Source organism: Thunnus albacares, chromosome 21, assembly GCF_914725855.1.
Source record: "Thunnus albacares chromosome 21, fThuAlb1.1, whole genome shotgun sequence".
NCBI lineage: Eukaryota > Metazoa > Chordata > Actinopteri > Scombriformes > Scombridae > Thunnus > Thunnus albacares.
In genome coordinates this window covers 22,021,484-22,035,329 of record NC_058126.1, presented here as the reverse complement: position 1 = coordinate 22,035,329, position 13,846 = coordinate 22,021,484, and the positions used below count along the sequence as shown (strand labels likewise).

The following is a 13,846-nucleotide window of genomic DNA, read 5'->3' as shown; positions in this document are numbered from 1 at the left end:
CATGCTAAACTACAATGAAATTCATGGTAAACAATGTATGCTAAACATCAGCGAGTTAGCTTTGTCAGTGTAACCATGCAAGCTTACTAAAGAGCACTGCTGTGCCAAAAGAACAGTCTCACATAACCGCTAGCATGGCTGTAGAGACTCTTATTTTCCATTGAGTGAAATTTACGAAGACATTCATCGGTGTAGTTAGCAGTAGCAAATGTCTTGACTGGGTGAGGCTCGCTCTGGTTTAAGAAGCAGACCTGTAAAGATTTCATTTGGTTTTTAAAAGGACTAAATGAAACATATCACTATGTTTCTTTAAAGCTTGTATTTAAGAAGAAAGTTTACTTAATATTGTTATTGATGGCTGAAATACCAGGCCAGCAGGTCATGGCATCTATGTACCACATTAATATATTCCCGCCAAGACAGTTCACAGATATTAAACTACTTTTTAAATTTCTTGCTCAGGGGTCAAAAAGTGGTTGAATTCGTTCTCCTTTGAGCATCTGCCTCTATCATGCCCCTAGAGAGTCAAAGATCTCCCACCATAAAAGATTGTCAGATGTTGTCAATGTTTTAAAGAATGTTGAGCAGTACTTCAAGACCAAAGCTAACAAAAATGAAAGCATATGATCTGTTTTCTGTTCTCCCAGCTATCACTCCTAAACATAGCTTTTTTTTGTTGTTTTTACAAGGTACGAACCTAGCCTGCCGAATCCTTTGAAGAGTGAGAATGGAGGAGACAAAGGAAGCAGTAGATCCACTGCTGTTAATGGGCAAATGGTTCACATTTAAGCTAGCGTCATGATATGGAGAACACATGTGCCCGTTATCCTGCTGTGTCAGAGCGCTGCTTTGTGAGGGAGATATGATCAAACACCACTTGAGACGGTGGTATAGGCCTACACTGATGAGCTGGCCCCTTCAACAGCTGCATGAAACAGATTACTCCCCTAGCCTTCTATATAGTGATGGGCTATTTTCTACTTATATGGGTAGCTGATAGCAGGGCATGTTACATTCTTATGTTTGGTTGAAATAATCTATTTAGGACAGTCCTAAAGTCTCAAATTGTTTGCTAAGTGTGCAACTAATAAAATCTCATGAAGCTTGGAACGGTGTAGGCGGCCTTGAATCCACCAAATGAGAATTCTATCTGTGGCACATTTAAACCACTGCAAAAAAGGAATAATATTTGATTGTTCACTTGCCAGGAGATTTTGGACTGGACGTTTCAGTGTCACATATCAAAGCCATGTAGCAGGTCTAGTATTACAGCAGCTAACTGTTGTATTTTCATGCCATGAACTTCTGTTTTATCCGACTACTGATTTTTTCCCCCTCTCGTGATCAAAACCATTGCATGTCAACAAAGTTTGTTACGCAACTACACATGATACAGACTAAATATGGTAATATAAAAACACCATTGCTGCCTGCCTGGACAGTATGTTCACCATCAAAGCACCAACCCTAAGACTGGTATTTTAAGTGCCATAATGCTGTCAACATCCATCCGCAGCTAGGACATTATGTGAATTTATGCAGTGTGAGGAGAATATGAAAAAAGACAACAAGCATTTGGACACTAAATTTAGGCGAAAACAGTAAAATAGAGTCAGGTTCCCTGCCCAACCACACATGTCAGGATGTGACCACACATGCCCTATTTTAAGTCTCTGTATTGTTTCTTTATTTTTTCAGTGAACCCATCATAGTTAAGTGGCAATAAAAGCTAATCAGTTCAGTTTCCTGCCTCATGTGTGCGAAAGGGCTTGACTTTAAACCAAAGAGTAGATCTTCCCCCCTCAAACCACTTGTTGACTTAGTAGTGTTGTAGTTACTAAGTTGCTAATCGCTGGGGTGCACCTCTAAAATAAAATGTGTGTGTATAGCAACTGTCAAAACATATTCAGCTTTTGAAATGCTAGCTCATCATTAGTTGCAGGGAATCAGTGCTAATAGTGTTCTTTTTCATGTTAGGGGCAATACCTAATGTTTTCTGGCCTTGGCACTGTAGTCAGAGCACAGTGCTCTGTTAGTAAATCATTTCTTTCCATCAGTGTTTACCACCACAAAGCTAAACACTTACCAGGCTGTGGTATAAACAAAACAACCCCAGCAGGAGTGGTATTATGGGAGAAAACAACAGAGGGAGAGGTAAGGTGGGGGATTGGAGGGAGGTCTTTATCCTCCTCCTTTTTCCAAATGTCTGTTTAATGTTTGATTTTCTCCTCCCTTCTTCCTTTTTGTCTACAATTCTGATTCATTCATGTTTGGCATTATTATTTCAGGGAGGCGACCAGACAGCCACTGTGCTCACTCTGTGCGCCATGATGGACTTTAATTTGATGCAGGAGACGTGCCAACTGGCCATCCGGGACGTAGGTGGCCTTGAAGTCCTCATTAACTTGCTGGATACAGATGAAGTCAAATGCAAAGTGAGTATCTGTGCCAAAGCTGGACCTGGATGGCCTGCAGGCATGAACAGAGCCGGCCGTATGTGCCAGCCCGTGTTTTAGTTACAGAAACACTAGTGCTCGGTAGAGAGCGTGCCTTTAAAGACACAGGGTAGCAATTATTCTCCAGTATGCCTAATGACATGTGTGGGTGCTTTTTAACCTGCTTTTATTACGGCTTTTTGTCCTGTCTATTTTTAGTGGAAATGTGGGTGAATGTTTGGCTACTAGATATCGCTGTTCATGTACTCTCTCAGTACAGATGGAGACCTCATGTTGGCACAGTCACACAGAAATTACAGGTTTGTTTCCATAAAACAAACCTATCATTTTTAAATTATCATACTGATTGTGAATGTTTGGTTTATGATTAGATTGGATCTCTGAAAATCCTGAGAAGGATTAGTCACAACTTGCAAATCCGTCGGGCCATTGTTGACATGGGAGGCCTGCAGAGCATTGTTAAGATTTTGGACTCAACAGTCAAAGACCTGAAGGCCTTAGCCGCCGAGACCATTGCCAACGTGGCCAGGTTCCGCAGAGCAAGGAGAGCTGTCAGGCAATATGGCGGTATCAAGAAACTGGTGAGTATAAGCACAGAAAACATGTATAACTGATAAACAAAAAGTCTGTACTGCCAACAGAAAGTGCAGCAGTAGAGAAAACTGCAGACAAGAGGCTGATCTTTCTGTATTGGCATTAATGACAAAATGTTATGTCCTACAGTGGCATATTTTCCATTAAAAGACTTCTCTGCTTATGTCTGTGTCAGCTTCTTTATGATTAAGTACAAGCATTTTTGTACTTACTGTAACCACAGACATCCTGATATTACCATTACTATTTGCTTTCTGTTTAAAGTGTAAAACACATGTCTATCCTTTGCTGAACTATGTTTTGATGCACAGCAAATCAATCACCCATGCCTTCATGCCTTTTCACACTGTATGTAATTGCCAGATAGTGGCCCATCCATCCTTTCATCACCCAGTCTTTGAAACACCAGAGCGGGTGCTTGGGCAAAAACAGATAGAATGTCCCCTACATCCTCTGACCTGCATTCATGTTTGTTGACAGAGGGACCTGTGATTAAAGCCTCCGTGCCTTGTATATTTTCCTCAGCCCCAAATCGGATGTTCTCATGTGCAAGTCACTCACGGAGGCAGATTAATTTCACGTTATGCTACGAGACCACCTTTGAACTGTGCAGTGTGTATAGCTTTGCCTGCTAAGTCTCACTAGCCAGGAACTATGGATTAGAACACTGAATGATGGCCATAAACCGTCACACTGGGCTTTTCAGGCCTAACATCAACATCCATCCTGACAGTTTTCCACTCCTAGCATCTCTGGCTTTTTCATCCTCGCAGACCCAGTGGTAATAGAATTTTAATTACACCCTTAATCACAGCCAACAACTTGCTACTCCCATCTGGAACCATGCATTATCACCGCAATCCAGTAACTTTTCAGAGTGAATGTATGTCAAGTTCACTGAGTTTATTTAAATGTGTGCATACTGCTATTGAGGTTTTCTGCTTAAACACGTGTGGTCTGTCTGCTTGTCTGCGCACATTTTAATGTACAAAAAGTGTTTGTTTATCCACATGTAATTCAGTGTGCCTTGTCTCTCTGATCAGGTAAAGCTGCTGGACTGTGTCCCTAATTTAGCCAGCCTGACTGCAAAGCAGGAGAAGGATGTAGAGGTGGCCCGCTGTGGGGCTTTAGCACTCTGGAGCTGCAGCAAGAGTACCAAGAACAAGGAGGCCATCCGTAAGGCTGGGGGCATCCCTCTGCTGGGACGGCTGCTCAAGTCTCCACATGAGAACATGCTTATCCCTGTGGTGGGCACCCTGCAGGAGTGTGCCTCTGAGGTGAGGCTGCCCACACATATTGTAATTGATGTGGTACAAGTTTTCAAGCCAGAAACCTCAAAGTCTGATGTTATAAGACAGTTGTAAAATGCTGCGATGAAATGAAATGAAATATAAACATATAATCTAAATAATGTACAATGAGTATATGAAAGGATAAATCTAGTGACATTCTATGTTTTTCCTATTGTCAACAAACTACATACACTGTCTGAAATATATTAATTTGCAGCTGAAAATAGTCTCCAACAAATGCAATATTTACTAAAAACTACAGTGCCCAACTTTTCGAGGAAATCTGAGGCTTTCTAAAAAATGAAACTACATATTTTTGCCCTGCTACTAAAGACTTACATCTTCAGACAAGGGTGAATGTACCACAGACAGGATAAGTAAGTCAGAAAGTATTGAGAGATGAACTAACAAATTGTTGGTTTTGGTTTTCTAATGGAATTTGCAGACAGTAAAAAAAAACAACCAAAAACACCAGCCTTATTCTGAGAATGAGAATGACATAAAAGATGTCTAGAATACACAAAAATCTGAAATACTTGAGGTTTGAGATTAAAGATAAAAGTATGATAGTTGCCATATATAACAAATGAGAATAAAAAGTAATAGTACATACTAATATGCAATGTGATTATATATGAATTCATGTTCATGTGGTCCGTTAATTCTTGTGTCACTACAGGAAAGCTACAGGATTGCCATTCAAACTGAGGGCATGATCAAGGATTTGGTCGAAAACCTCAGCAGCGATAACGACAAGCTACAAATGCACTGCGCCAGTGCAATCTTTAAGGTACCTGTTTTACTTGCCTCTGCATTGAGTCCACACATGTTCAGAAGAGGAAAAAAAGATATAGAGTTTTTCTTAGACTTCTTTGTTTCCTAATTAGACCCAGACGAGGAATTAATTTCGATCTTGACCCTGTGTTTTGCTTTGCAGTGTGCAGAGGACAAGCAAACCCGTGACCTGGTGCGTAAATACAAAGGTCTGCAGCCACTGGCTTCACTGCTGAGCAAAGCGGACAACAAGCAGCTCCTGGCTGCCGCCACCGGGGCCATCTGGAAGTGTTCCATCAGCATGGAGAATGTGGCTAAGTATGGCAGGGACTCAGGGTCTCACCTTATTACCTCTCATTAACGCACACAAGAACACCCACACAAGCTTAACATAGCAGAGATACACAACACACTGCAGCCATATCTTCAGAGATGTATGACTATGTGTTTGTAATTAGTGGTAACAGATTAGTATGACTTTGACAAATCACTTGCTGTACAGAGGAACAGCAATCTAATGAGCTTCCCTCTAGAGGGGAGTTAATAGCAATTATGCATTTCATCCACATGTGCCCATAACTTTTGGGAAATGTGTTTGAGCTGATGTGGTTAACAGCAGTCTTACTGTATATGAAAACAGTCATAGCAGCAGAGGATACAAAACACAAAGGCTTCAGCCGACTTGCGTGCATTGGTGTCGTCATGCCATCATGACATACGCTACTTAATGGGGAGCTCTCATTCATTCATGGCTAGTTGTGTCACTTTTTCCACTTGCATGCTGTTGTCATATCTCACTTTGCTTTGCCATTGTGTCTAGTTGGAGTGATTATTTGCGCAAAATGTAAAGTTTTGTATGGATTCTATTAGCTCTGATCTTTTTTTGTGAGAGTTTGCCGCTGCAATTCATTCCTTTCCACTGTTAACAAAGGATGAAGTAAATGTGCTGATTTTATAGATTTCAGTGATGTCTTAGTCAAGGCCTGTCAGTATTAAACCAAAGTAGGCATACTGAAAGAATCAGCCTTGAGATGGTGATGGTGATTTTTTTTAATGTCAGAAGACGCAGGCTGACAGAGCCTTTAATCATTTGTCATGTAAGGCAGAGGTTTATTTAAGTGTCATTTTGCCTGGTTCCTTCAGCAGTGACATTTTTGGAATGGTTTTTGACTTGTACTTCAGTGTTAGACGACTTTTAGGTCAGTCATTTTCCCTCGAAAATAAATAATGCCCGGAGAGCGTGCCCTGGCAGCTTGATACATTTCCACCACTGCTCCCTTGAAAGAATGATTTAGCTGTATTTATTTTCTTATTCAGTGTGAGGCTGTGGACATAAGTTATAACCCACATGCACTGATTTAATACCTAGGTAACATATTAATTAACTCAGAATCTTTTTTCTGCAGTGTAGCCAAGAAACTGATAAGACATTGTCTTTTATGATTAATGTTTTATTTTTTATGATAAAGACTGTTTTTTAGAGTTTTTGCTGAGGTGAAATTATGTGAAAATGCTTTTCCTCTGACTCAGAAATGCTGGATAGTTCAAATTGCAGTAGAATTCTAAAAATAACAAGAAAAAGGCTCAGTAGCACTCACGTGGATCTTTCTGCACTTCATATATCATAACTGACAGAATGATATCCTACATTTAAAGTCTAAGTTAAGTCCTCCCAACTGGAGCTGTCTGCTGCCACATCGAGTTAAGCGAGGATTCCTTTACAGAAGCAGAAACATGACAACAACGTTCTTTTATAGCAAGATGGACAGATCACTGCCTCCTTAACTGACATCATGAGGTCATTTGGTGACATTTATTTAAATGATTAATTAAAAAAAAAGTTGCATGACATGTTTATGCCATACACAAACAGCTGTACACAACCAAGCTTTAAAACACCTATCCACTGGATTCTTAATACAATCTTCACAAAAAAACATCCTTAAAAATAGCAAAATTGGCACAGATTTGGAAACCTTCTGACTGCAGCTTGGCGTGGTGATAAAACAAGTTAACCGCACTGGCTATGAGTAATGTGGCAGCTTAATACACTTGGTGCTAGTACAGGCCTTGTGCCACATGTAATTACTTGTCACACTGTTGCTATGTAAAATAGTTCTACTACTACTGATAATAGCAATAATGGAAATAATTGTAATGATGCCATTTATCACTTGTACACCACATTTAGTGACACTTCATTTACAAACACTAAAAAACAGTTTGGTTGCCCTCACTCTAAATTTAACATGTCACAAAGGTATCTCAGTGAGAGTACCAAATATGAATAGAGTTCTCATTTTGTATTTTCTTTCCTGTGTATGTTGTGTTTTATTTAGTTTTTTGGATGATGTGGGCAGTTAGGTGTGAATGAAGGTGAAATTTGGCCACCTCTTCACGAGGAAACCAGCATGATGCAGAGCAAATGTTTTTAATGCACACTTAAATGTGTAAGTGGATCTGTTTTTTCATACTCTCTGGGGCTTATTTGAATCACTTAAAATGTCTAGGTCAGGAAAAGCTTGGAGTGAAGTGACCGAGCCATTACTGTCAAAAAGGAAAGGCTGCTAATGGTAACAGGGTTTTAGGGGCATGCGCTCATTTCAGAATCAATCATAGGCTGAGTAGTGTACTGAAATGAAAATCATTTTGGAATATATTTTGCAACAGCAATAATGAGAGGCAGAGGGTACATTTTTCCTCTTTTCTTTCATTAAGTACATAGTCAAATGAAACAGACCTTGTAGTCCATTACAAACAGCATGATTTTTTCTTTCATGTTGTTGATGTTCTGCGTGGTCTGGACAGTATAGGGGTCGGAGGAGGGACCTCCACTTAAGACAAGTAGCAGCATGTGTTAGCCATTTTCCTGATTAATGATGCATCAAAATGAGAGATGATTGATGCCCTGAAATATAATTACATTCATAACTTAAGTGTGTTTGTTTAAAGACCACATCGTCACAAGCGTATGTTTTTCGTAGGACTTCGAATATTACAGAGAGGTCCATACCTGGGCCAAGGTTATATGTACTAGGAAAAAGCCTTTCTAAGTCCTGTTTGGAAACACTGAAACATTATTTTGTGCAGATTTATGAATGCATTGATATGTGGCCCCTTGAGCCTGTATACCGAGGTGTTATGGACACACAAAAATGCTGTAAAAAGCCTTAACAAAAGACTGAGGGAATAACTTTGCAATGGAAAGTCACGACTGCCAAGTCTCGGACTGTATTTGCCAGCACAGTAATGTTTGGGGTCAAGATTGTGGGGTTCGCTTCCAATTACTGACTACCCCTCCATCTTACCTCTGTTCCAGCCCTATGATGAGCAGACCATAATTGCCTACCCAAATGATACTTCTCATTACCTCACAAAGCTCTATGCTCACCCAAGTGATTCATTGCTCTACTGTTTCATTTCAAATGAAACAGATCTATCTGTCTGTTAAATTTCAAGTTGAATGAGCTACTGTCTCTCTCTGCATGGTCAATGCTAAATGTCTTACAGGTTCTTCTCTCAGTATCCCTGAAATGTCTTACTTTCTCTTTGGCTTGCCTGAAAACCCTAGTTAGTATAAAAAGCAGCATTTAAGCTTTCTGCACTTAGTTAAATGTGTGACTAGTCCAGATGAATGAGAAAAGGAAAAGGCAGACAATCAATCATAAAAGTCTGCTGCACAGAAGCCCCGTTGTGGTTCCTGTGTCTTCTGACAGTCTTTAATAGGCTTCCAGTTGTGTGAATCCCAGTGTGTGAGTAGAAGCTGATTCAGGCAGCTTTGTGTAATGTTACACTTGCCATCACGTAATTGCTTTAGTTGGGATTGGCTTAACAAAAATAGACATGACTTACCATTCATTTATCAAGAGTTATGTCTGTGATTACAAGATAATTCTACTGTAGTCAACTGCAGATGACACTTCAGTGATGGCATAGGAAAACCATTGTTTTTCTTTATGGTGAATTTCACTGAAGTTAACTTTGGCAGCTCCTCTGTTCATTAGCAGTGTTTTCACTTGCAAGAATAGGCTGTGTGTCAGTGGACCCTGACCAAAACCAAATGACCTTGGCCATCTACAATAGCTTACGAACCGTGATGCCAGCAACCGTAACTGTGAATAAAAACAGTCGTAGAACTTAACTGTACATCAGAGGTTTGTTGAGGTTTTTTGTGACCGCGTTATATCCCTTTTAAATGTTTACTATAGTTTACCACTCTATAGCACTGGAAAACAAGGCAAAATCACAGCAAAAGAGGGAGGGAGAGTTTCCAAGCCACAGCAAAGCTTTGGTCATGCAAACTACGTACAAGGGGCATCTGTGAGCAGCCGTGGGAAAACTGCCTGTACTGCTGGGTTACATTAAGTGATCTGTGCCCATGTGGCTGAAGGCACTGTAGCTGCTACATGTCACTTAGTCAGCTGACATTTTTAGCCATGCTAGCGGTATGGCTCGATGGATGCTAATGTCAGTCTGTTTGTCCATCTGTCTGTCTGTCTGTCTGTCCACCACTTTAGTCTATACTGGATCTGATTGCCATGAAATCTGGTACAGACGTTCATGGTGCCCAGAGGACAAAACCTAACGACATAAGTAATCTTCTGAATTATCCTCTAGCACCACCATGACGTCAAAGTTTTCACTTATCCAGTGAAATAGCTTAACATCTACCTGATGATTGTGGTTTAGAGTGAAATCTCTTAACAAATATTGGATGGATTATGAAATTTGGTTCAGGCATTCATGCCCCCCCTCAGGATGAATTTTAATAACTTTGGTGATACATCTGGCACCATCATTAGGTCAAAATTTTATTTTTTCCAATACTTTGGTTTATGAACAAAACCTGCAAAAGTAATGAATTAATTATGCATTAATGGCCAATCTGCCTCAGCTATACTTTGTGTTTCATGCTAATTAGCAAATGTTAGCTTGCTAAACTTCAGAACTAAAGATTTGTGAACATGGTAACCAGTATACTCTCTAAACATCAGCATGTTCACATTGTGATTGTGAACATGTTAGCAAGCCGATGTTAGCATTTAGCTCAAAGCACCACTGTACTTAAGTGCACCTTAAGTTGGCTGTTAGCAGGCCTGTTGACTCTCAAGTCTTATTTCAATTCAAAACAATATGATTAGCTAATATGATGCCTGGCCCTCTTCCTCTTCTCCACCCTTGGAAGGTTTCAGGAATACAAAGCCCTGGAGACCCTGGTTCGCCTGCTGACTGATCAGCCTGAAGAAGTCCTGGTCAATGTAGTGGGAGCCTTAGGAGAATTTGCCCAGATACCTGCTAACAAGGCCACCATCCGCAAGTGTGGAGGCATCAAGCCACTTGTCAACCTGCTCACTGGAACAAATCAGGCAAGTTGAAGGGTAATCTTGTCTTTACATTTTTTTTAAATATATTTGCATGTGCTTCTGTTGTAATTCATGCTTTTAATTTGTTATTTAACCAGGCGCTGCTTGTAAACGTAACCAAGGCAGTCGGTGCCTGTGCCACAGATAAGGATAACATGGCGTAAGTCTCTTCCCGTTTCTTCCTATGCACCCAACCAGCTAACATGGTCTTTGACATTTACACTACAGTTAACACAAGGCAAACAGCCCCATGTAAGGAGTCTCTTAAAATGTGATTAGTGGCTTACTCACTGTCATTACTGAATTAGCTCCTAACACATATCCTTGGCCATGTATTGATGTCACACTGTATGTTTTGACAAGGGAATGACATGATCTCCCGGATCCAAACATAGTATCATTAACCTGTCATGGGCTGATGCTTAAAGAAATCTATGTTCTTTTAATTTGCAATTATGATGGTAGGTTTCTCTTTCATCCTCAGCTTAATGACAGATTTTAAAAGCTTTGTTTATTGTACCTGCTGTGTTAAATATGGTTGTGGTTTAATTCCCAGTGTTTTACTATAGCTTTGCGGTCACTGTCAGGACTTAAGCTGGTCAGACGAACATACCTAAAGCCCTGCCCTGTCCAAGACTACATGGCTGGGAAAACACAGTGAACCACAGTCCAGAGCAGTCTTTGTTCTGTGTTCATTTAACCTCACCCTCAGTACTGGAGAACATTGTGGAGCTTCCATCTGTGCCTCGTTGCTTTTACAAGGTTGTTATGGACTACAAAACCCTTCTTAATTTGCACTGGACACAAATACAACTTAATGTCAGAGCTCTCATTGTTAGTTAGCTGTTAATGCTATCATATGAGCCTTTTACGTTTCTTGGGAAGCAAAAACCAAGGGGCTCCATAAAAAGTGAAGCATGTCAAAATAAAGTCTCTAACTGTTAAACTTCACACAAGAGGAGAACTGTTTTAACGTCAGTTCATCATGTTCTCCATGTTTTCTCACAGTAGGTATATTTAGGCCAGACCATGTAATCATTCAGCCTTAACACTCAGCTGTAAAACAGAAAGTTCTTATTTCAACGGCCGCTTTTTGTATGTTTTGTGGTGATGGCTTATTTTGAGACATGTATGTGTACAGTAGTTTGCTGAGCAATTAACATAATTCACATTTGATTGTTTCCTGCTCTAACCCAACACTGTCCGGAGCTGTTTTTTAGATTCCCTGTGATTAGACAGTGTTTAGCTTGCTAACAAATATGATGATGTATCCATATTCTTGTTGTTACCACACATTTAACTACAACATTCCTGTCAGTTAACATGACTTCATTTTACCAACAAAACCCTTTTCTCAAATAGCACCTTATATTCATCAGCGCAATCATTCTCTCATCATCATTCTGATGCAAGTCATCCATAACTACTGAAAGCCCAAAACAAACACTGATCACTTTCAAGTTTTCCATGAAATACTCATATGTTTGTTTTCATTCTCAACCAGTAGGCAGTGTGTGGTTAATGACATAGCACTTCCTCCAATGAATCCTGTGTAGCTACAAGAGCGAACACACGTTGTTTAATGCCTCCAGGGTTTGTGGTCTCCTCCTCTAATCCATCACTGTCAGCTGCAACTTCATTGCTAATCTGTTTCATACCTGCTTCATGAGAAGACGGAGCTGTTTTGGCGGATGATATGACGCTTCACTTTTTGTTTTTGGTCCGGATTTAAGAGGCCCCGCAGACTGGAATCTGATGTTATGATCCCTCTAGACTGATTTATGTGCAAACGGAAGACAGATGGTGCAGGGGACGTCCCTGATGAGTGTTCGCTCTTTGCCAGTCACAGAGATACTGTGATTAGGGAGTGTTTAAGTAATTATGACAGCATTCAATGTCGGCCTTGTTGGTGGAAGCACACATGGGGAACACGTTACATGTTATTTATACCAGACAACGGGTGCACTGTGGCGTAATTCTTTGGGTCCCAGACCCTGACTGCAGTTTTGACTACAGTCATGTATACGGCCTGAAATACAGCTCATGCTTAAGTAAACTTCACTCAGACCCAATGAAATATAGAGCGACCTGTCTGTGGCTCTGTTTGATTTGGAAAGAGGTCCTCTTCTTGGCTCTGGTTGAAAAACAAGCCACCAACATAAAGTGTAAGTTTGTCTCAGTTTCTATTTATAAATCCATGTATGAAGCACTATACGCAGATATATGCCAGTTAACCTCTGGCCCTAGCATCCCCAAGCACATCTATAGAGAGTGATTTGAGTGAACACACACTGTGTGGGTTTCAGGCCTGGAGAGGAAGCGAGCAGGACTGAATACAAGTTCAATCAGGAGAGACATAGTGAATGAAGTAAAGATAATTGTTTATTATGACAGATGATGATAGAGTGAGAGTGAGAGAATGTTTGGCGCTTAGACTCTACAGGGAGATTTATAATCAAGGGGCATCAGCCCTGAGCAGCAGCATAATAAATCCTCCCATGGAGTCCAGACACTGGTGGTGGTGGCGGCTGACGATTTCTACTGAGACTGATAAGACTGATGAAGCTGATGAAGTGGTGAAACTGATGAATCTGCAAAGACAAGGAGGTGATGGGGAGGCGGAGCGGCACGCATAACAGCAGCATGAATGCACTAAAGGCAGAGAGAAAGAGAGAAACATATTTAAAAAGACAGCAGCAAGATGATAGGCTAACAATGGAGGTTTGTCGCTGTGTTATTGGATAGATGTGAACAGCTCATAGCTCAATTGAGAGCCCCAGACAATGACTGTAAGGGAATTATGAGTGAGCATGCGTCAGAGGTATAAACACCAGGATAAAATGAGAAATATAAATACACGCCTATGCATGCAAAAGATAATCTTCCTGAATTAAATTTTGCTAGAGCTCCATTTGTGATGAAAAGCCAATGCTGAAATTGATCGATCCTATGATCCTACTTGGCAGTAGTTGTGTTGAGCCTGCTGCTGGTCAGACTGATACAGCCAGCGGGAGAGAGAGAGAGAAACAAACATAATGAAAAAGTTGCAATCTTTTAAATCTTTCAAGCATGAAATTATGGTTAATGAAAGATTTGCATGAACACTTTTTCTGTCTTGCTTATTATTTCCTTGTTCATTCCTTTCTCTTTTTTTCTTCTCTCTCTTCTCACACCACTTTTCTGTCTCCTTACAGAATCATTGACCAGCTTGATGGAGTCCGCCTGGTGTGGTCCTTGTTGAAAAACCCTAGTGCAGATGTTCAGTCCAGCGCTGCATGGGCCCTTTGTCCATGTATTGAGAATGCAAAGGTACACTGAAGTACAGAGCTTTTTGTCACTTCTTCACGACATAAAGTACATTTGTCTT

General features: G+C 40.5%; 1 protein-coding gene across 1 annotated transcript in view; it reads left to right on the top strand.

The window, feature by feature from the left end:
• The window catches only part of odad2 (outer dynein arm docking complex subunit 2), a 38,489-nt gene that overhangs the window by 14,981 nt on the left and 9,662 nt on the right, over positions 1–13,846 (top strand). The window contains exons 11-18 of the mRNA XM_044340146.1: positions 2,289–2,435; positions 2,828–3,037; positions 4,094–4,327; positions 5,022–5,132; positions 5,280–5,434; positions 10,302–10,482; positions 10,578–10,639; positions 13,674–13,788. Of these exons, the coding sequence (XP_044196081.1) occupies positions 2,289–2,435; positions 2,828–3,037; positions 4,094–4,327; positions 5,022–5,132; positions 5,280–5,434; positions 10,302–10,482; positions 10,578–10,639; positions 13,674–13,788 (1,215 nt within the window). The remainder of the gene's footprint in view (positions 1–2,288; positions 2,436–2,827; positions 3,038–4,093; positions 4,328–5,021; positions 5,133–5,279; positions 5,435–10,301; positions 10,483–10,577; positions 10,640–13,673; positions 13,789–13,846) is intronic.